Below are 24,418 nucleotides of genomic sequence, written 5' to 3' on the forward strand. Positions count from 1 at the left end.
GGGACAGGCAAAAACGCAAAGTGACCAAGCAGAGGCTGATACCCATGGGAATGATCTCAACTTGGACCTTGGATTCATGTCATACTACAGGTGACCCCACTATACACACACACACACACACACACACACTTTCATATGCTCACACATACAGTCCCACACTCATACCCTCTCACAGATTTATTCCCCTGATAGTCACACACATACACATTCTCTCACAGACACTCATACACCCCCGCACACACACAAGCTTGTGGGGTGAATTTGTACTTGCAGAATTACATTTTATTTTGCTCAAAACTTGCATGAATCCATGTAAGATTCTGTAAAACCCTTTTTTAGAAATAGAATGAGTCTGAATATTGGGGCACAGACAGCCTCACACAGGGCACCTCACACCTTCAATGCGTTACCTGGGCCAATATGGCACCTACTGTTAAAGTTCACTTGAGAATGTAACTTTAAAAAAGTTCTGGGATTTACAAATGAAAGAACTGAAACCAACATGGTCATTCTAAAAGATGAAAGACTAAACAACAATCCAGGGTTGTTCAATATATCATTTCAGTTGCATGATACTGTAATCTTCTGCTATTAATTTTGTGTCTTATGGTCTTATGCTCTACAACCACCTGGTGAAGGAGCAGCGCTCCAAAAGTTAGTGCTTCCAAACAAACCTGTTGTACTATAACCTGGTGTTGTGTGATTTTTAACTTTGTACACCCCAGTCCAACACCAACATCTCCAAACCATAATTCCCAAATAAAGGATGATGCCAGTAATGCCTACCTTAACTCATTTCTTCAGGAACATACTGTTATCAATGAAAGAAATAGAATGAGTCTGAATATTGGGGCACAGACAGCCTCACACAGGGCACCTCACACCTTCAATGCATTACCTGGGCCAATATGGCACCTACTGTTAAAGTTCACTTATGTCACTGAAATAACTACACAGAGGCCAGTATCCTATCACCAAGTCACCCTTTATTCACACGTTCAGAGTAAATGAGCTCTGAACAGCCAGCTAAAAGCCAGCCCCTGGACTGAGGAGACTTCCCAAATCTCCTGATTATATCTGTCAGTCAGGGCTTCCTGATTGGCCCAGTTTAACAATCCCAATCAAGGATCTCATAATGAATAAGAGCCACCTGCCCCTCGTTCCAATCACTACAATCCATTACATATTCTTCTGCAATAATGTGATTCCAAAGGGTGAAATTGTGTATTTGACAGTACTTGGCTGAGTGAACAACAAACTTTTAGTCATAGGGTGGGTGCAAGGGATGCCGATGAATCCTGGGATTTTCACTAACAAATTATTCTGGGAACTGGGCAGTGCAAGATGGGCCAGAGTCAGATGTGAGGGACACTACAGGAACTGTATAGGTAACTAATGAGGTACATTTGGTTAGGTAAAGCAAGAATACTCACTCTGCCTCATAGCAGATACCCTTTTAAAAAATTCGATATAATTCGGACTTGGTCAAAAAAGCAGGATTTAACATTTCAGAATATCTAGTGAGGTAGAGACCTTCTGACACCAAACTAAACTGTGTCTCATGCATGTGTTTAGATTTCAAGATATCAGACGTAATAAGACATTTCAAGATTATTTGTTCTAAAAATCACAATACGTCACATAGTCCTCAAAGTACTCTATCAGTAAATAGCATCCAAAACAAATAGTTATGTATTGCCTGTCAACATGCTCCCACTTCTTCCCTCATTGGAAGCTACAGCCTCATTCAATACTGTTACTAATTTGTTCAATTTTCACTTTTGCAATCTTTGGACTAAATACATACCTCATAAGCGCGTGACCCAGTGATGTCAGCAAGTTTCTGTGGCCCTCCAACAGATTTTTCTAGTTGCTGGCATTCTGCAGTGGTACTGGAGTCCATCCAGATAGGAGAATCTTTCACAGCAAAACTAGACTAAAGAGAAAATGCAGGCGGGGGACAAAAAAAATGAAAATTCTTTGAATATTGATGGTGCTAAATAACTATTTAGATTTGTCAATACTTTCGAAGTTTTCAGCTCCTGAATGACAATTTGCAACTTTTATTAATCATCTCAAATTAAGATGTGCGATTGGGATACATTCATACTTAGTCCAAACATTTAGGGGAGAAGCTCAGACATTAAAATACATTTTGAAAAGTGGAAAATTTTCCAAACATGAAGTGAATATTCAATTCATGCTGAAAAACATCACTGCATAGTCAGTGGAAAGGATGTGCTACTACTTCTTCCTCAAGTGATAATCCAGCCTCAAGGAATCTCCATGCTAGATAGTCTTTTTTAAATAGTTCATGGTTTCAGGAATCAGTGTGATATTTCAGAGGACTTCTGCAGAATTAGCATAGGAAAACCAAATTACTTAAGACAAAATGAGGATTTTTCCATCTGGGGTCAGGACCCTGACGTCAATGCAATTTCTCATTTTCTACTCTATAGTAGAGAAGCAGTGTTAGGACACAATAGTTCTGGAAAATGGGGTCAAAAGGGTTGGAGGGTATATTTGGCGACTGGTTTAGTGATATTAAAGAGTTCATTTGCTCTGCTGATCTGCAGGAAATTGAATGTCCCAAGGGCTGGGTGGGATGCCTCTGACTTACAGGTAGATTGTCAGGAATTTACATTCTCATCCCTTGCCATTCATAGCCATATACATAGTCATCTCCTACTATTCAGAGATAATTTACATTTGCATTATCATCCTATTCAAAATCAATAAGAAAATTACAATTGGAATTTTGACTACTCCCTGTAGTTAAAAAAAAGCGATTTGCAACAGATTTGACCATTAATGGATGATTTACATTATATTGTTTCTGGAGATGGTCAGGTCATTGCATTGTGTCTTGAGTGGCATGTGACTGTGAGGGAGTGACTGGGGGGGGGGGGGGGGGGGGTTGTCTTGTGGCCATTACTGACTATGATGTAAAGATTTTGTACAAAGGAAAAACTGTTTCTTTTGTTCAGGGAGATCCTTTGACATGGCTTCATAAGCATTGTGAAATGTTAAAGGGTTCCTCCAAAAAGCTTGTTCTGTAATGTGCTTAATAAAATTTTGCTTGTTCACAGAAGTTGGCATTTGGAGTTGCATCAAGTGTGTAAGAACCTTAAGAAAAAGAAGTTAACAGTTAAAGGCAGCACAAACAAGGCAGGAGGCAGGAAATGCAGACACAATTTAAATGTATGACTGCAGCAAGCTTCCAACACAATGGCAGGTAGAAATGAGGACAATGAGATGTAGAGGTCAGGCACCAATGGCAGAACTGCCCCAAAGTTTACAGATATTGCCTTGGAAGTCATGTTGGAAGTGGTGTGGGAGTGCCACAGGAGGGGGTTTGTGGAGTGTAGCAGAAGATGCCCATCCTGTGAAACTAAGCATAATATCCCTTGTGGACAAGGAGCATCATAACATTATTGCAGTATCACTGGGATCCTCAGATGACAGTGCAGCCACAGGCCCAGCATCATCATATCACTCAAGTGTACCTTCCACCAGTGCTGATGCATTTGCATCAGAGGGCCAATGCACAATTAGAAAATTTAGTCCCGGGTGAACAGCATGTCCTGAGTATACAGAATCAGTAAGCAAGCCAATTGCAGCCCTGGGCAGTTTCCCTCCAAAGACATTGAATAGACACAGCCACAAATCCATTGGATATGGAGTCACAGCCTCAGGAGTCACAAGAAAGGAAATTCTAATTAACCAGCAGTGAAATGTCTATCTGTCCAGGCCAAAGATACCTGAGGTAATGTGGGAACATAGACTAAGAATGGAGGAGCCCACCAAAGTTGTATCTACCATTGAGGGTTTTGCATTCATGAGCACCTACATAGAATGGTCATCCTCATATGCAACTGCATCCTGAGTGGTCACAAGAACAGTGCACTTTTGTGCATAAATTGCATGCAACGTTCTATCACATTGGTCAGTGTTCCTAATGGTGTAAAAATGCATTCTAGATGCCAGTAGCACTAAGCTGGTACATGCATTGACAGGTTTGTCAAAGGGTTGAGGAAGTCACTAATGAAGATGAGGACATCATGGGCTTTCATGGGCTGCCATCATTATCATTGATACCCTTCTCCCTTCTGACTAAGGAATCTTCTAAGAATCAGGGTAATACATATGTGATGGAAGATATCCCTGATTGACACTGGTGCACTACTCTCTGCAGATGCACCACTGACACATCCATAACAACAGCTGCCATAGGCACTTCAACTGCGTAGAGAGACATGCAAGCAGGTGGCTCCATCTCATCCAAGGCCTCAAATGGATTACTATTTAGAAGGGCTTTGGGAAAAGGTAGGAAAGTGAAGTTGAGGATTATCAGATCAGCTGTTCTCTCTTGAATGGCCTACTTCTTGTCCCATGTCCTTGGTCACTGAATCATGCATTGTGCTCAGCAGTTTACTTGGGTATCTTTCTCTTGTGAGAGCGTAAATTGTTATTTATTAATTGCACCGGAAATGTTTGGTCATGATCCCAGACACGTAACATTCTACTCTTTAATAGCAAAACTGGAAAAGGGAAGAAGTGATGAAGAGAATTAAGGCTCTTTGAATCATCACTGGATTCAAAACACTAAGCTGGTACATACATTGACAGGTCTGCTTTCTCTCCACAGATGCTGCTAGTTTGGCTGAGATTTTGCCAGCAATTTCTGTTCCTGTTTCACTGTGGTTAGGATTGCTGAGATTGCTGGACAAATGTAAACTGTAATATAAACTTAGATTTATATACATTTTTAATATCATTTATTGTAAGCATGGATTTTTAGGATATGAGTTAGTAACCTATGGATTTTATATCTGTTTGAAATTAACAATTAAATTGAAAGCATTCTGTAGCCATAGGGATTTTGCTTAAAACAGTTTTTGAGGACTAGTTTAAAGTAGATTTTTATACACCACTCATGGATTTTTTTTGTTTACCTTAGATTGTTTTGTGATCCAGCAAGAGAAATAATGCGGCCTCAAGAATTGTTACAGATTTCTGGAACTTGTTTTCTTTTTAAGCTGAAGCAAAAAATTCTTAGCTTAGAGTAGGATTTTTATTTAGCTTTACTTTGAGTTTGGAGCAGTCCTGTGAAGTCCTTGGATTAAGATGTTTTGTACATACCAGTGTTCCGGAGAAGGGAAGGACAATGAAACCATTTACCCTATAGGAAACAGTAAGTTACTGACCAGATGTATTGGAATAAAAACTTGAAGAAGCTATTTAAAGCCAATTATATTTAAGATCAGGTGTCTAACAGCTCCAAGAAGAAGCTATCTGCAGTTCCAGTTTCCAAGTTTAAGTTACAAATGACTTAAACCTATCAAATTGTTAGAGATAGAGACTCTGGTGTCAGTACTGTCTGAGCGGAGTTTTTGAGTACTATATAAGATATGTTTTGGTTACCATATGAAAATTGGTGTTTCCCTTTCTAACTAATAAAGGAGTGTTTTGGTATTAATGGGATTATGCTTTTACTGTATGCGACAAGTTTTCAAATTGACTATTATCCACAGTTCTTTGCTTTTATTTCATTACCTTTTTTAACCTTAATACCATGTTCAGCTAATGCCTCGCTTGTGGGTCAGTTGAATTCACAATGCTTACTGCACATCCCCATTATAGTGCCATGAATCCTGTGCGGTCACAACTACCTCAATTGATCACTTGCACACACATCACTCTCTTCACTAGCTCTAATCACCCGATGTGACTGTGTGCCAAATTGATCACTTATCTACTTCAGGACCCAATCCCAGTGGGCCACCAAAATCCTGTCCAACAACTGAGCAAAAAGGCAAAAATTCTGCCCATCTGCTTCATGGCACAGCTCCCAGAGGTGAAAATGAACAATCTAATGCAGGACATCTGTTTTATAAAGCATTTGATTTAAATACAGACATGTAATCCTATTAACTTGCTTTGTGTATAATTCAAAATCCTTAAAGGATTGAATGCCTTATAAACTTTTCATGGTCTATTATAAGCGAAATTTGTTCAAATCCTCACCTCAAATATCTGATGCAGAGAATGATCACTTGACATGTTTTTCAAAGTCTGATTGGCTCCCTCTTTCCAATAAACACTACCATGTTGCTGTGAAAGAAACAAATGTATTTCAACAAGCCTTCGCAGGACGCATAAAATATTCATCTCTGTTCAAAAATACTAACATCACTTACTTGACCAGTGCCAGACAAAGATTTCATTTTTGAAAAATCAAAGTTCGAGGTTTTCATCCTCTCCAGGAGTATATCCAGGGCCTGGAAATTCAAGAATGCTACATATCAATATTCAAACATCATCATAACTAATCACAGTCTGCATTTCATCTTCTTGTAAGATTATGTTTGACAGGATGAATTACGAATTCCTTTTCTTCAAATCTCAGTGTCATTTTTACGAAAACAGTGTTCAAAGAAAATGTAAACTCAAGAGTCACAGATTCATATAGATTGGTAAGAGACCCTTCAATCCAACTAGTCTATGCTGACAATGTTCCCAAACTAAACTAGTCCCACCTGTCTGCATTTGGCCCAAGTCCCTCCAAACCTTTATTATTCATGTTCTTATCCAAATGTATTTTAAACATTGTAACTACATCTGCACCCACCACTTCCCCAGGCAGTTCATTCCACACATGAGCCACTCTCTATGTCAAAATGTTGCCCCTAATGTCCTTTATAAATCTTTCTCCTCTCACTTTAAAACTTTGTCCCTTATTTTTAACTCCCCCACCTTGGTGAAAAGACTTAACTATGCCCCTCATGACTTAATAGATCTCAATAAGGTCACCGCTCAATTTCCTAAACTCAGTGAACAAAGTTTCAGCCTATTTTTCATAGCTCAAAACCTCCATTCCCAGCAACATCCTTGTAAATCTTTTCTGAACCCTCTCCAGCTTAATAACAATCTACCTATGACAGGGTGACCAAAACTGCACACAGTACTCCAGAAGAGGCCTCACCATAGTCAGTTGTATAGTTAAGATTAAGAATAAACTGGTAATAAATATTGATTAACTGTGTTTGAACACATTTAAAAAATTTAAAAAGGGACAAGATGGTCTTGCTGCACGGTGGCATAGCCCCTAACTCTGAGCTGGAAGTTCATTGTTCAAGTCTCACCTGCCCGTGAGCTGTGCAATAACACGTGTTTTTAAAAAAAAATAAAAATGGAGTGGAAGGGCTTATTGTGTAGTGTTAATATCTCTATTTCTTGGCCAGAAAGTCTGGATTCAAGTTTCACCTTCTATAATGTGTCATAAAATATCTTAACAGGTTGATTAAAAATAATTTTAAGAAGTCTGAATTAAAACAACATTTTGATTTGATTTTAATGGTTTCCTTTACAGTTTGTTTTGCTTAGAGTGCTTTTCTAAGGATGCAGAGTAACATTGTATCTTGTGAATAAACAAAATATCAAGGATAAATATTGTGCTTCCTTTCCAACTTCACCATTTACCTTGGATACAATTTAACATGTCAAAACAAATCCCTTTTAGGGAAACTTCTGCTCAAAGTTCATATAAACAATTGCTGATCTCCAAACTTATGTACAAAAATAGCCAAAGGACCTTGAACCATGGCACATACACAAAGTTACATTGACCAGATGATAAGAGGAAGGTGATGGCCTAGTGGTATTATCACTGGATTACTAATCTAGAGGTAGTATTCGGGGGACCTGGGTTCAAAACCTGCCATGACAAGTGGTGGAATTTGACCTCTATTAAAGTCTGGTATTAAGAGTTTAATGATGACCATGAACCTGTTGCCAATTATTGGGGAAAAGCCAACCTAGATCACTAATGCCTTTTAGGGAAGAAATTGCCATCTTTACCTGGTCATGTCTACATGTGACCCTAGACCCACAGTAATTTGATCCATGAATGCTGGACCAGACAATAATGCCCTCATGCCATGAAGGAATAATAAAAAATGCATTTACAAGATTTATTTCACATTCATACCTTTACCCACAGTAGCACTGGTGTTGTAACAGTCAGCTTGTCATCATGTACATGGACACCACCCTGAGTTCTAGAAATAAAAAGAATGAGTACAGCACCCCTGAGAAACTCAGATATTATTATAGATAAGATGATAAACCAGCACTGAATAAGGGAACACCATTTATCTAATCAAATCTTTCCTTTACACTGACCATAGAGAATCTACAGCAATATGGACTCTTTTAGAACTATTTCATCTCATAAGTACTTCATCCACCCAAAATTCTCTAGAATGTTTACCAATCCTCACATCTCAAATATAATCTCTGTAACAACCAAAAGAAAAAGTAGATGGATCAAGTCATTTGACCTTTCGAAATGGCCCCACCAGTCAGCAAAATCACAGCGAGTCTTAAGGCATAGGAGCAGAGATATGTCATTTGGCCCATTGAGCCTGCTACTTCAACTCAACCAACTAGCTCTATGCCAAATATCCTTTAATTAATAACACCCAAATATCAACTGATCACTACCTTCAATGAAAACATCTTTTAATCTCAGACCTAATTCCTCATTCTGAGGCTATGACTATGCCTTCGAATTTCACAACTAGGGAAATATTTCCTCAAGACCCTTAACAAAATTTATAGCTTTACTTAGATCACCTATCATTCTTCCAAATTCTAGAGAGTATAAGCACATTGTTTACTTATGTCCCCTTACAGTACAATCTTCTCAATCCACTGAAACTTTGTTACACTCCATCCAAGACAGGATCTCTTGTTGATGGAAGAGACTTGTTTATGCACATAGTACTCCAGATGTGAAATGTCACAGAGATCTGTACTCAAGCATCAATCATTCATCATTTATTTTCATCACTCAGATGAAGAAGCTGAATGCATGGATTGCAAAATTTACAATGACACAAAGTTAAGTAGGAAAGTAAGTTGTGAAAAGAATATAAAGAATCTGCAATTTGATATAGATAGGTTAAGTGGATGAGCAAAAAGTTGGCAGATAGTAGAAAATTGTAAATTTGTCTACTTTGAATGTAAGAAATGGAGAGAGATTGCATATCCCTCAGATACAGAGGGTTCCAGGTGTTCTGGTGAATGTATTAAAAAGTATTAGTATACAGACATGGCAAGTAATCAGGAAGCAAGAGGAATGAAGAGTTGAAGTTGAAGGCACGTACTGTACCTTTAAGACAGTAAATGCTTACAAGCACCTGTGTCATATGACTAGATGGCAGTCTCAGAGTGTACCTGAAAATTGAAAATATGTAATTGTAATTGGCCGTGAAATGGATATCTGAGTTGGTTGCTGTTTTGACAACAATTCAAATTTAAATTATGTCCCAGGATACTAAAACAAAGTTTGAATTTTTGTTTTGTCAATGTTGAACCAATGAGACGATCTAACATTGAGGATATAAAAAAAGGCAGGCATTTTGAAAATCGGCAGAACAACTGCCATCAGTACAGATCCAAGAAATTAGGAAACATTCTCAATCAAAGGAACTTTTTCATATGAAACATATTCTCAGTAAAAAGAAAGAAGATGACCCAGGGAGATCTTCAACCAAAAGAAGGCAGACACCAAAGCCGACAGCCACTGTACGACTGAATGGCTTATCTCTGTTCCTATGTCTCATGATCAACTGTGATCTTGCTGACTGGTAGGGCCATTTTGAAAGGTCAAATGACTTTGAAATTAATTTGATGTAATTTTAATAAGTGTCTTATTGCAACAGCATATTGTTGTAGAATTGGGGGCAGATAATAAGCAGTTAAGAGAAAGGGGATTTTAGAGTTGTGAATAGTTGTTGTTTAATGTTCACTTTTAGAGTTAAAGAATAAGTTGATTTTATTTTCTTTAAATAGTGGAATTTGGGAGTTCTCTGTCACTCATATTTTAACAGATTATGAGGCGAGGTGAGCTTTCCTGGGTGTTTAGCTTAATTAACAGAGGGGTTCACCGCCATGTCTTCACAATATTTATATAAAGGACGTTTTGATACAGTTCTACAGTGCATTGATGAGATCCCTCATGCAGTACTGAACAATTTTAGTCTCTTTATTAAGAAATGATTCAAATGATATCGAAACAGTCCAGAGAAGGTTCACTTGATTGATACCCAGGTAATAGTATGAGGAAAGGTTGGACAAGCTAAGCCTGTATCAATTGGAGTTTAGAAAAATACAAGGTAATCTGTTGAAGCATATAAAGAATTTGACAAGGTGGATGCTAAAAAGAAATTTCCTGTTGCAGGTAGAATGAGGTCACGCATTTTAAAAATAAGGAGTTTTTTTTTCTCTCAGAAGTCTTTGGAACTCCCTTCCTCAAAGACCAATACAGGCAAGTTATTTGAATATTTTTTGAAATAGAGGTATCCAGGTTATTCATTAACAAGAGCGTTAAAAAATCAGTAAGCTTTGTACAAGCAGCTGAGACAATACATCTAGTGTGAGACACAGCTGAGTGCGGATGTGTTTCTGCGACTTTGGAGTCCCATGGGAATTTGGTGTTTTTGGTTCGTGGTTGGTCAAGTCTTTTTAACCAGAATAATTGAGGTCCAGAATTAGGGGCCAAAAACAAAACAGAGTAACATCACTAGAAAACTACAAGTTCATTGGTTCGTAACCACTGCTGGCTTGAATGTATTTTATAAATTGCTTTCAGATTAAAGATAAATAGGATAAATACTTTACAGATTAAAAAAAAGACCAAGAGGAAACTTCAAACAAAACAAATTGAGAACTAAGTGAATAAAATAGATATGCAAGGCCAGGTGATGTACCTGCATGATTGGGAAGTGGTGGACCCTATTGTGGTTAAGAACATAAGAACACAAGAACTAGAAGCAGGAGTAAGCAATTTTGTCCCTTGAGCCTACTCTACCATTTAATACAACTATGCCTGATCTCATCTCAAACTCAACTATACTTTCCTATTCACACTCCATAAACCATCAACCTAATAATTAAAAATCTGTCTATGTCTTCCATAACTTTAGTCAATGTCCCAGCATCCTTTGAGAAAAGTAATTTGTCCTCATCTGTTTTAAAACTGTTATCCTTAATTCGAAAACTAAGATCTGTCATTCTACATTGACCCATTGAGGAAATATCTTCTCTACACCTACTTTGTCAAATCCCTTTAACATCTTATGCACCTCATTTAGGGCTCCTCTCATTGTTCTAAAATCTAGAGAGCAAAGACCTAGACTGCTCAATCCTTCCTCTTCAGAAGATGTTCGTCACGCTTGTATTCATTGGTCAAAGTATTGAGAATAAGATAATGGGACGTCATGTTGTGGCTATATAAGACATTGGTGAGGTCACTTCTGGATTGTTGCATTTGGTTCTACTTGCCCTGCTATAGGAAGGCTGTTATTGAACTGGAAAAAGTGCAGAAGAGATTTACAGGGATGTTACTGAGACTGGACCCTTCACCTATAAGGACAGGCTGGATAGGTCAGCACCTTTTTTCTAGGAGCGTAGGAGATTGAGGGGTGACCTTATAAAGATTTATAAAATAATGAAAGGCATAAATAAGGTGGATAGCAAAAGTTTTTTCCCTAGGATAGTGTTGACGAAAGATGCCAAAGAGGAGTATCCAGTTCTGAGTTCATCAGCGCAAGTGATCTTTATGGCTTTATTCAGAGCTCTTTTACCACATGTGTGGGAGAGGCCAAAGGCCTCTGAATCTGGCTTTCACATGGGGGCTGTTGCCCTCTTAACTACAGCTGAGATCCGAGCCAGTGACATATTATCTTTCCCAGTAAAGTACAGGATATTTATTCATACCATGTTACAATGTTTACATGCAACATTGACATAGTGCTCGCCCTAACCCTAACCCACATCCAATCCTGTCAATGATGGACAGCTCCGATGGTTGGAGTCATACCTGACATGTAGGAAGATGGTTGTGTTGTTCAAGGTCAGTGATCTCAGCTCCAGGACACCTCTGCAGGAGTTCCTCAGGGTAGTGTCATCACCTCAACCTTCTTCAGCTGCTTTATCAATGACCTTTCCTCCATCATAAAGTCAGAAGTGGGGATGTTTGCTGATGATTGCATGATATTCAGCACCATTTGTGACTCCTCAGATACCGATGCAATCCATATTCAAATGCAATAGGATATGGACAATATCCAGGCCTGCGCTTATAAATGGCAAGTAACATTCGCACCACACATCACCAACATGACCATCACCAACAAGACACAATCTAACAATTGCCACATGACATTCAATAGTGTTACCACCATTGAATCCCCCACTATCAACACCCTGGAGGTAATCATTAACCAGAAACTGAACTGGACTCACCACGTAAACACCGGGTCTACAAGAGCAGGGCAGAGGTTAGGAATACTGCAGCAGGTAATTCATGTCTTAATTCCCAAAAGCTTATCCACCATCAACACATTCCTAAACGTCAACTCTCTTGCTCCTCGGATGCTGCCTGACCTGCTGTGCTTTTTCAGTGCCACACTTTTCGACCATATTCTCCAACTACAAAGACACAAACCAGCAGTGTGATGGAATACTTCCCATTTGCCTGGATGAAGGCAGGTCCAACAACACTCAAGAAGTTTAGCACCATCCAGGACAAAGCAGCCTGTTTCATTGTCACTATGTCCACAAGCATCCATTCCCTCCACCACCAATGCTTAGTAGCAGCAGTGTATACTATCTACAAGATGCATTGCAGAAATTCACCAGTTATCATTAGACAGCACCTTCTAAATCCACAACCACTTCCATCTAGAAGGACAAGGGCAGCAGATACACGGTAACACCACCACCGTGAAGGTCCCCTCCAAACCACTCACCATCCTGACTTGGAAATATATCGCCATCCCTTCACTGTCGTTGGGTCAAAATCCCAGAAATCCCTCCCTAATGGCATAGTGAGTCAAACCAGAGCAGATGGACTGCAGCGATTCAAGAAGGCAGCTCACCACCACCTTCTCAAGGGGCAGCTAGGGATAGGCAGTAAATGCTGGGCAGTAAGCAATACTCCCATGCCACGAATTAATTTTTAAAAAGCTTCACAGTCAACCTGAGGTTCCCCATGGTCTCATGAAGTTTACCTTATCATCAGGTCTTGGGATTTCACAACATACCCCATTAATTTACATTCCAATTGTTAACGGTTACACTTTTTCTCACACATTTGACAGACTCACTTATCTCTGAGGACTATTCCACTTCTGTTAGTCATTGTACTCAGTGCTATCCTTATCAAATTGGTACTCATATTTATATATTGGGCGGCATAGTGGCTCAGTGGTTAGCACCTCAGGTGACTGTGTGGTGTTTGCACCCCGTAGGGGGGTGGGTTGTGCGTTGGTGTGGACTTATTGGGCCGAAGGGCCTGTTTCCACACTGTAAGTAATCTAATCTAAATCTATTTCCTACTGTCTTAATCACAGGAGATACAAAAATATGCTAATTCCTACTAATGAGTTGGAGATGCCAGTGTTGGACTGGGGTGTCCAAAGTTAAAAATCACACAATACCAGGTTATAGTCCAATAGGTTTAATTGAAGCACACTAGCTTGTGCGATTTTTAATTCCTACTAATTACTATAAAATTCATAATATCAGTTCTAAGCTAAGGTTAGTTTTATATATAGAGTTATATGGTTCTAAAAGAACTGATTTTAGAGTTCTTCAGCCAATGAGTTGTGAGCAGCTTCTGTCCTACCTGACCTTGTTGTCAAACAAACTCTGCCCTCTATCTTGTAACTGCAATTATAACACCTTCTATTCACGTACTGTCTGTAAATGTGTTTTAAACCGGAGACTGTCTTTAAGATGAAATTTACTGTCCCAATTTTAAATATTTCTACACAATTTTACTAAATAAGACAACATCTATTCAAACTCAATCACTTTCCCAGCTCAAGAATCTTGTATGAATTCCACAATGTCTCTGTCCTTCCACCCTTGATCCTTGGATGTAAAAGCAAACATTAAAAAAAATTCAGTTATTGTGGGATCATACTTTTCTTTCAATTCTTCCTAAACTATAAACATCAGACTGTCTGTTCTCAAACATCTCTTATCAGATTGCCTCTTACCAATATCTGCCACTGTGAATTTGTACAGAATTTCCTACATTAAATTTACAGGATTCTTTGACCTTGGGTTTATCTTCTCCTCAAAGATACCATTATCCTAACTTATGATCTCACTTTAATTTTGAACTCAACAAGCTAACTTGGAAAAACTCTTTTCCACTATATTTATGCCAACTTAAAATCTATCTCTGCTACCTCTGGCCATGGGCTGTCGCAACAGGTATTGGGTGTAGGTATAAATTGTGAGGGGAAAGATTTAAAAGGGAACTGAGGGATAACTTTTTCACTGGTTGGCGCATAAATGGAATGAATTGCCAGAGGAAATGGTACAGTAGGGTACAATTACAACATTTAAAAGACAGTTGGACAGGTACATAAATAGGAAAGTTTTAGAGGAATACGGGTCAAATGGGTCGAATTAAGTTTGGGAAAACTGATCAGCAAGGACGAGCTGGATTGAAGGGTCTGTTTTCTATGTTGTATGACGTTATGACTCGATGACCTCATGTCTGGAATCAATCCAGTGAACCTCCTCTGAACTGCTTCAGAGTTCCAATGCAATTCCAACCGTCCTCAAGTAAGGAGATGGAAATTGTACACAATACACCAGGTGTGGTCTCACTAATGCCTTCTACATTCACAGCAACACTTCACTACGTTTATACAGTCGTCCTTTGATATTAAATGACAAGATTCCTGTGCTTCCTTATAATCTACTGTACCTGCATATGAGTTTTCTGCATTCATGCAAAGACACCCAGATCCTTCTAAACTGAAGCACTCTGAAGTTTCTTTCCATTTGGATAATAAATTGCCTTTCTATTCTGCCAACCACAGTGGAAACCTCACACTTGTCCAAGTTAAAGTTCTTCTGTCAAATTTTGGCCCATTCACCCAATCTATCCATATCCAATTGTCAATTTATTTCTTCATTGCAACTTACTTTTTCATCTATTTTAGTGTCATCTGCAAATTTAGTTATACTACTTTCAATAGGCGCAGGTAATGGCCTAGTGGCATTATCGCTGAACTGTTAATCCAGAGACCGTGGTCATGCTCTGGGGACGCAGGTTTGAAGCCCGCCATAGCAGATAGTGGAATTTTGACTTGAATACAAATGCAGACTAAATCTGGTCTAATGATGACCATCAATTCATTGCTGATTGTTGGAAAAACCCATCTGGTTCACTAACATCCTTTAGCGAAGGAAACTGCCTTCCTTACCTGGGCTGGCCTATCATATGCATTCTGGAAATCTAACAGTTGTACATCCATTGGTTTCCCTTCATCCACACATTATTGTACCTCTGTAAAGATCTCACAGATAGGTCAAACATGCTTTTCCTTTCACAAAATTATGTTGACTCTGCCTGAACTTATCTAAGTGTCTTGCTATAGCTTCTTTAATAATACCTTATTATAGTTTTGCTATGACAGTATCTAATAGTATTTGTCCATACCAAAGCATTAGAACATATTTACCAAATCTACAAAGTTATATTTGTCTGTCTATCTGTCACTCTCTGCTCCATGTCCCTGCTCCTCCAGCCACCCCCCATTATACAAACCACTAGTGCATGTTTAAACGTTTTCTTACCCAAATTCTGGCAAATCCTCATCAAACCTTACACTGGTCTCATGGATCACATTCAGATTATCATCAATAGCCATGGCTTTCATCTGAAACAGAAGAATGCTTGTTTGTTAGTGGAAATCTGCATTCAAAAGAACAGAATTGTCAATGACAAATACTATGTAACGTCCCAAATGACTAAAATGAAAAACTCCCAGATTAATATATATAAATATATTGTGATGAGAATTGAATGCAATATTTAATTGACGTTGAACGGGATTCTGGGTAATCCAAGATGGAGGACAGGAAAACTTTCAGGCTGTAAGAGCTGCTCCTTTTTTTGAGGTATTTTAGGTGTTGGAATTGATTTCCTCGAATTCCAGGAGCAGCAATGCTGTTGTTAAAAGGGAGAAGAGCAGACAAAGGAAGCACGTGGTGAGGACAGTGCAGGAGAGAGAGAGAGAGACTCCGGGAAAATTAACAAACAGTGAAATTCACAACTAATCTTTGGAGATAAGTCTCTTGATTAAACTTAAAATATAAGCCATAGCTATTAATTTAACCTGGGGCAGAATTTGTAGAGGAATAAGATGGTGTTATTTTCTGGGTCTGTAGATTGTGAAGGAGCAAAAATGGCCTTTGCAGTGATATGTACGTCTTGTCAGATGTGGGAGTTTAAAGAGAGTTTAAGAGTTACTGCGGAATATATCTGCCATAAACGCTGTTGGATGCGAACCATATCAGATCGAGTGGATCGGTTCAAGAGACAGATAGAAGCCAAGAAGAATTTGCAACAGCAATAGTATGTCTTGGATGGCAGTTATAGGAAGGGGGGAAAGTATCAGATACAGTCACATAGATGGGTTAACTCCAGGAAAGTTAAGAGAGGTAGGCAGCTGGTGCAGGAGTCTTTTGTGAATATTCTAGGAGAAAGTGGGGACTGCAGATGCTGGAGATCAGAGCTGAAAATGTGTTGCTGGAAAAGCACAGCAGGTCAGGCAGCATCCAAGGAGCAGGAGAATCGACGTTTCAGGCATGAGCCTTTCTTTTCCTCATTCCGAAATGTCAATTTTCTTGCTCCATGGATGCTGCCTGACCTGCTGCGCTTTTCCAACAACACATTTTCAGCTCTTTCGTGGATATACTCATTTCGAACAGGTATGTTGTTTTCGAAAATGTAGGGGGTGATGGATTCTCAGGGGAACGTAGCACGAACAGCCAAGTTTCTGGTATTGAGACTGGCTCTAATGCAATGACAGGTACATCGGCTTCCAAGAGATCAATTGTGTTAGGGCATTCTGTAGTCCGAGGTACAGATAGACGTTTCTGTGGCCAGCAGAGAAAAAGCAGAATGGTGTGTTGTTTCCCTGGTGCCAGGATCAAGGATGTCTCAGAGAGGGTGCAGAATGTTCTCATGGGGGAGAGGCGCCAGCGGGAGGTCATTGTCCACATCGGAACCAACGACATTGGAAGGGAAATGGTTGAAATTCTGAAGGGAGATTACAGAGAGTTAGGCTGAAATTTATAAAGGAGGTCCTCAAGGGTAGTAATATCTGGATTACTCCCAGTGCTACGAGATAGTGAGGTCAGGAATAGGAGGATACAGCAGATGAATGCGTGGCTGAGGAGTTGGTGTATGGGAGAAGGATTCACATTTTTGGATCATTGGAATCTCTTTTGGGGTGGAAGTGACCTGTACAAGCAGGACGGATTGCACCTAAATTGGAAGGGGACTAATATACTGGCAGGGAAATTTGCTACAACTGCTTGGGAGATTTAAACTAGTTAGGTGGGGGGGGGAGTGGGACCCAGGGAGATAGTGAGGAAAGAGATCAATCTGAGACAGGTACAGCTGAGAACAGAAGTGAGTCAAACAGTCAGGGCAGGCAGGGACTAGGTAGGACTAATAAATTAAACTGCATTTATTTCAATACAAGGGGCCTAACAGGGAAGGCAGATTAACTCAGGGCATGGTTAGGAACATGGGACTGGGATATCATAGCAATTATGGAAACATGGTTCAGGGATGGGCTGGATTGGCAGCTTAATGTTCCAGGTTACAAAGGCTACAGGAAGGATAGAAAGTGAGGCAAGAGAGGAGGGGGAGTGGCATTTTTGATAAGGGATAGCATTACAGCTGTGCTGAGGGAGGATATTCCCGGAAATACATCCAGGCAAGTTATTTGGGCGGAACTGAGAAATAAGAAAGGAATGATCACCTTATTGGGATTGTATTATAAACCACCCAATAGTCAGAGGGAAATTAGAATAATATCTGTTAGAATAATAGGGTAGTTATGGTAGGGGATTTTAACTTTCCAAACACCGACTGGGACTGCGTTAGTGTTAAAGGTTTTGATGGAGAGGAATTTCTTAAGTGTGTACAAGACAATTTTCTGATTCAGTATGTGGATGTACCGACTGGAAAATGTGCAAAACTTGACGTACTCTTGGGAAATAAGGCAGGGCAGGTGACTGAGGTGTCAGTGGGAAAGCACTTTGGGGCCAGCGACCATAATTCTATTTGTTTTAAAATAGTGATGGAAAAGGATAGACCAGATCTAAAAGTTGAAGTTCTAAATGTGAGAAAGGCCAATTTTGACGGTATTAGGCAAGAACTTTCGAAAGCTGATTGAAGGTAGATGTTCGCAGGTAAAGGGATGGCTAGAAAATGGAAAACCTTCAGAAATGAGATAACAAGAATCCAGAGGAAGTATATTCATGTCAGGGTGAAAGGGAAGGCTGGTAGGTATAGGGAATGCTGGGTGACTAAAGAAATTGAGGGTTTTGTTAAGAAAAATAAGGAAGCATATGTCAAATAGAATTAAGAATCCAAAGGATTTTTACAAATATATTAAGGACAAAAGGGTAACTAGGGAGAGAATAAGACCCCTCAAAGATCAGTAAGGTGGTCTTTGTGTGGAGCCACAGAAAATGGGGGAGATACTAAATGAATATTTTGCACCAGTATTTACTGTGGAAAAGGATATGGAAGATATAAACTGTAGGGAAATAGATGGTGACATCTTGCAAAATGTCCAGATTACAGAGGAGGAAGTGTTGGATGTCTTGAAATGGTTAAAGGTGGATAAATATCAAGGAACTGATTCAGGTGTACCCGAGAACTCTGTGGCAAGCTAGAGAAGTGATTGCTGAGCCTCTTGCTGAGATATTTGTATCATCGATAGTCACAGGTGAGGTGCCAGAATACTGGAGGTTGGCAAACGTAGTGCTACTGTTTAAGAAGGGCAGTAAAGACAAGCCAGGGAACTATAGACCGGTGAGCCTGACCTCAGCGGTGGGCAAGCTGTTGGAGGGAATCCTGAGGGACAGGATGTACATGTATTTGGAAAGACAAGGACTGATTGGGGATAGTCAACATGGCTTTGTGCATGGGAAATCATGTCTCACAAACTTGTTTGAGTTTTTTGAAGAAGTAACAAAGAAGATTGATGAGGGCAAAGCAATAGATGAGATCTATATAGACTTCAATAATGCGTTCAACAAGGTTCCCTATGGGAGACTGATTAGCAAGGTTAGATCTCATGGAATACAGGGAGAACTAGCCATTTGGATACAGAACGGCTCAAAGGTAGAGGACAGAGGGTGGTGGCGGAGGATTGTTTTTCAGACTGGAGGCCTGTGACCAGTGGAGTGCCACAAGGATCAGTGTTTGGTCCTCTACTTTCTGCCATAAACATAAATGATTTGGATGCGAGCATAAGAGGTACAGTTAGTAAGTTTGCAGATGACACCAAAATTGGAGGTGTAATGGACAGCGAAGAGGGTTACCTCAGATTACAACAGGATCTTGACCAGATGGGACAATGGGCTGAGAAGTGGCAGATAGAGTTCAATTCAGATAATGGGGAGGTGATGGATTTTGGGAAAGCAAATCTTAGCAGGACTTATACACTTAATGGTAAGGTCCTAGGGAGTGTTGCTGAACAAAGAGACTTTGAAGTACAGGTTCATAGCTCCTTGAAAGTGGAGTCGCAGGTAAATAGGATAGTGAAGAAGGCGTTTGGTATGCTTCCCTTTATTGGTCAGAGTATTGAGTACCAAGAATTGGGAGGTCATGTTGCGGCTGTACAGGACATTGGTTAGGCCCCTGTTGGAATATTGCATGCAATTCTGGTCTCCTTCCTATCGGAAAGATGTTGTGAAACCTGAAAAGGTTCAGAAAGGATTTATAAGTATGTTGCCAGGGTTGGAGGATTTGAGCTATAGGGAGAGGCTGAACAGGCTGGGGCTGTTTTCCCTGGAGCGTGGGAGGTTGCGGGGTGACCTTATAGGGGTTTACAAATTATGAGGGGCATGGATAGGATAAATAGACAAAGTCTTTTCCCTTGGATCCGGGAATCCAGAACTAAAAGGGCATAAGTTTAGGGTGAGGGGGAAAGATATAAACGAGGCCTAAGGAGCAACATTTTCATGCAGATGGTGGTACATGTATGGGATGAGTTGCCAGAAGATGTGGTGGAGGCAGGTATAATTGCAACAGTTAAGAGGCATTTGGATGGGTATATGAATAGGAAGGGTTTGGAGGGATATGGGCTGGGTGCTGGCAGGTTGGACTAGATTGGGTTGGGATATCTGGTCGGCATGGACAGATTGGACCGAAGGGTCTGTTTCCATGCAATACATCTCTATGACTCTAAGTATTTCATACAGTATTTCACATTAAGTGCTTTCTCAATCTTCCTGCCACACTCAATGCTTTGTGCTGATAAACCATCTAGTGCTCTCTGCGTTTGTAACCTCTTTAGAATTGCATCCTTTATTTCTTGGTTTTCTGGGAACAAAATATCATTGCATAGTGCAATACAAAGGCTGACCACTGGCTCCATTCTAAACAGCCTGTGGTAAGTTACTTCAGAGAATGATCTACACAGGTGTGCCCATGAACCAGCAGGATTGTAGCATAATTTATCTGATGCAATGCCTGGATCTCAATTCAAATAATGTTCGATCTTGATTTTCAGCATCTGCAGTTCATTCGGTTTCTTTTTTTCTCAATTTCAATAATGCTATTTAGAAATTGTTTTCCTTAAACAATTCTGTGACAAGTACTTTGAAGCAAGGCGACTACTGCTGTGGCTATTATAAGGACACTCAAAAGTTGCAGTTGAGGAATTTTTAGGGGTGGCTTGGTAGCTCAGTGGTTAGCACTGCTGCCTCACAGCGCCAGGGATCTGGGTTCAACTCCCACCTTGGGCAACTGTGGAGTTTGCACATTCTCCCTGTGCCTGTGTGGGTCCCCTCTGGGTGCTCTGGTTTCTGTCCAAAGATGTGCAGGTTAGGTGAATTTGCCATGTTAGATTGCCCATCGTGTTAGGTGCATCATTCAGAGGGAAATGGGTCTGGGTGGGTCCCTCTTCGGAAGGTCAGTGTGGACTTGTTGGGCCGAAGGGCCTGTTTCCACACTGTAGGGAGTCTAAAAAAAAATGTTTTGACAACTTTGTACATACACCACTTTTTTTTTAAATGATGCCATAGGACAAATACCACTGTAATACTTGGGCAACAATGTATAAGCTTTAGCAAAATTTGCATCAAAATGTCAAAGTTGTGGAAAAGGGGAATAAAATATTTTATGAGATTTAGCTTACAAAGGCTCTGCCCGATAGCACGCTGGACTCAGTCCAATGCCAGTGATTGCATGTGACAGTTAGGATCAAAGTACAATGTCAAACTGAATTTCTATTAAAGTTTCAGAGAAAAGGTAGAATTATGCTTTTGCGAGCCTAACACATTCAGTAAATAGCTGTCTTGACATTAAGAAAAAATTTCAATTAAGAGCGGTTAGAAATATCAAGAAAAAAGTAAATAAACTGAAAGAGATCTATGGTCAAACCTGATGTAGGCCAAGCATCTTTGCTAATAAAGTGCTGTCATAAAAGATATGGTAAATGGATCCTTCAATAAAAATGATGTGATTGGGCATAGTCAGCATGGATTTGCAAATGAAAAATTGAGTTTCACAAATGTGTTGGAGCTTTTGGTAATTTTACTAACTAAACTGATTAAAGAATTGATAGATATCTGGATTTCCAGAAAGCGTTTGATAAATCCCCCACAGGGAGTGGAGTGGGCTGGTGAAGCCCACAGCAGGACTCTGACGGCAGCATGGCATGGACTAGCGAAGCCCAGAGTGAGTCCCTGACTGTGGGGGGAGTGGTTGGTATAGCCCAGAGTGGGACTGTGGCAGCAGCGGCATGGCATGCACTGGCATAGCAGTGGAGAAGGAAAATTTGACATTTTTTTAAGTTATTTCTTTACTTATTATTTTATTTTTAATTGATGAGAATGGTACAGATGCATGGTGACAGTATAAACAGTATACAATAAACTTTTCATTGTATTGAATACACATGACTGGTCTCCTTCCAATCGGAAAGATTAGATTAGATTACTTACAGTGTGGAAACAGGCCCTTCGGCCCAACAAATCCACACCGACCCACCAAAGCGCAACCCACCCATACCCCTACATTTATCCCTTACCTAACACTACGGGCAACTTAGCATGGCCAATTCACCTGACCTGCACATCTTTGGACTGTGGGAGGAAACCGGAGCACCCGGAGGAAACCCACGCAGACACGGGGAGAATGTGCAAACTCCACACAGTCAGTCGCCTGAGTTGGGAATTGAACCCGGGTCTCAAGCGCTGTGAGGCAGCAGTGCTAACCACTGTGCCACCGTGCCACCCATTGATGTTGTGAAACTTGAAAGGGTTCAGAAAAGATTTACAAGGATGTTACCAGGGTTGGAGGATCTGAGCTACAGGGAGAGGCTGAACAGGCTGGGGCTATTTTCCCTGAAGTGTCGGAGGCTGAGGGGTGACCTTATAGAGGTTTATAAAATTATGAGGGGCATGGAGAGGATAAATAGACAAAGTCTGTTCACTGGGGTCGGGGAATCCAGAATTACAGGGCATAGGATTAGGGTGAGAGGGGAATGATATAAAAGAGACCTAAGGGGCAACGTTTTCACACAGAGGGTGGTATGTGTATGGAATGACTGCCAGAGGATGTGGTGGAGGCTGGTACAATTACGACATTTAAGAGGCATTTGGATGGGTAGATGAATAGGAAGGGTTTGGAGGAATATGGGCTAGGTGCTGGCAGGTGGGACTAGATTGGGTTGGGATATCTGGTCAGCATAGACGGGTTGGACCGAAGGGTCTGTTTCCATGCTGTACATCTCTATAACTCTAAGACAATAAGTGACTCAGTTCACTCATATATAGCTCTCACGACTTAATAGGATCATAAATCATCAGAAAGTTGTTTGCTTTGTTAGTGATGGATAAGGATAATAAAAGAATGAATGAGTCACGATGGTTGCATTTGGGGATCAATTTGATGGCACTTGCCATATAAAACCATTCAGCAGACATCTCAATCTAAGATAAAGCTAAGATACATATTGTAAGCCTAAAGCACCTTACCCTCAAACATGCTTCTCACCATTCAAACAGCCTATCTCAAATGTCCAAAATCACCATAATCTCCATCCTAAACAGAAACACCACATCATTGCAAACTTCCACATTAAACCTCAAAGCATCTGAAAGCACAACCTGAAATCCTTCATCCCCAATTAAAACACTACCTCCTCCCCCAAATTAACTTCTATTCTCTGACCTGAAAACAAAAAATGCTGAAGATCACAGCTGGTCAGGCAGCATCCATGGAGAGAAAGCAAGCTAATATCTTGAGTCGGGTTAACTCCTCATCAGAGCTGAAACGAAGTGTGGAAAAGGCAGGAAGGACAGCACAGTAGCATAATGATTTGCACTGCTGCCTCATAGTGCTAGGGAGCTAGGTTCAATTTCACCCTCAAGTGACTGTAGAGTTTTGTTTGGACCTTCTTCCTGTGTCTGTGTGGGTTTCTTCCCAAAGTCCAAAGATGTACATTTTAAGTGGATTGGCTATACTAAATTGCCCAATATATCCAGGGATGTGTAGATTAGGTGATATTGGCCATGTGAAATATAAGGTTACAGGGATAAGGCTGGGATGGGGGTGACTGAGTCTGGAGGGGTTTTCCACATTGTTGAGACTCTATGTTGGACTTGAAACGTTAGCTTGCTCCTTCTCCACAGGTGCTGCCTGACCCTCTGTGATCTCCAGCAGTTTATTTTTGTTATTCAGTACAGATTGCAGCACCTGCAGTGGGTGACACGGTGGTTAGCACTGCTACCTCACAGTGCCAGAGACCTGGGTTCAATTCCTGCCTCAGGTGACTCTCTGTGTGTAGTTTGCACATTCTCCCCGTGTCTGCATGGGTTTCCTCCCACAATCCAAAAAATGTGCAGGTTAGATGAATTGGGAGAAAGTGAGGACTGCAGATGCTGGAGACCAGAGTTGAAAAAATGTGGTGCTGGAAAAACACAGCAGGTCAGGCAGCATCTGAGGAGCAGGAGAATCGACTTCTTCAGGAATCAGGTTAGGTGAATTGGCCATGTTAAACTGCCCGTAGTGTAGGGGTAGGGGTGGTTACGCTTCGGCGGGTTGGTGTGGACTTGTTGGGCCGAAGGGCCTGTTTCCACACTCTAACTGCTGTAATTTGCTCCTTTTCCATTCCCTGACTATTCCCTGAAGAACGTGCAGTGGGCTTCCCCGCTAACTGAAGCAATAAGGGGGAAGACGCTCCGAAGATCCCCGCCTCCACTCGGAACATCGCTCACCTGTTGGGTGCTCAAATCGATGCCCAGGTAACAGCCCGCGGTGGTAGTGGAAGGGGCAGCCATCGCCGTGGGG

General features: G+C 40.6%; 1 protein-coding gene across 1 annotated transcript in view; it reads right to left on the reverse strand.

Moving 5' to 3' along the window:
- The window catches only part of xylb (xylulokinase homolog (H. influenzae)), a 284,901-nt gene extending 260,483 nt beyond the window's left edge, over positions 1 to 24,418 (reverse strand). Inside the window, exons 1-6 of the mRNA XM_060825642.1 lie at positions 24,346 to 24,418; positions 15,670 to 15,752; positions 7,991 to 8,060; positions 6,201 to 6,281; positions 6,028 to 6,114; positions 1,808 to 1,936 (exon numbers count right to left, since the gene is read on the reverse strand). Coding sequence (XP_060681625.1) covers positions 1,808 to 1,936; positions 6,028 to 6,114; positions 6,201 to 6,281; positions 7,991 to 8,060; positions 15,670 to 15,752; positions 24,346 to 24,408 — 513 coding nt within the window. The 5' untranslated portion in view covers positions 24,409 to 24,418. The remainder of the gene's footprint in view (positions 1 to 1,807; positions 1,937 to 6,027; positions 6,115 to 6,200; positions 6,282 to 7,990; positions 8,061 to 15,669; positions 15,753 to 24,345) is intronic.

This window comes from Hemiscyllium ocellatum, chromosome 5, assembly GCF_020745735.1.
Source record: "Hemiscyllium ocellatum isolate sHemOce1 chromosome 5, sHemOce1.pat.X.cur, whole genome shotgun sequence".
Classification (NCBI taxonomy): Eukaryota; Metazoa; Chordata; class Chondrichthyes; order Orectolobiformes; family Hemiscylliidae; genus Hemiscyllium; species Hemiscyllium ocellatum.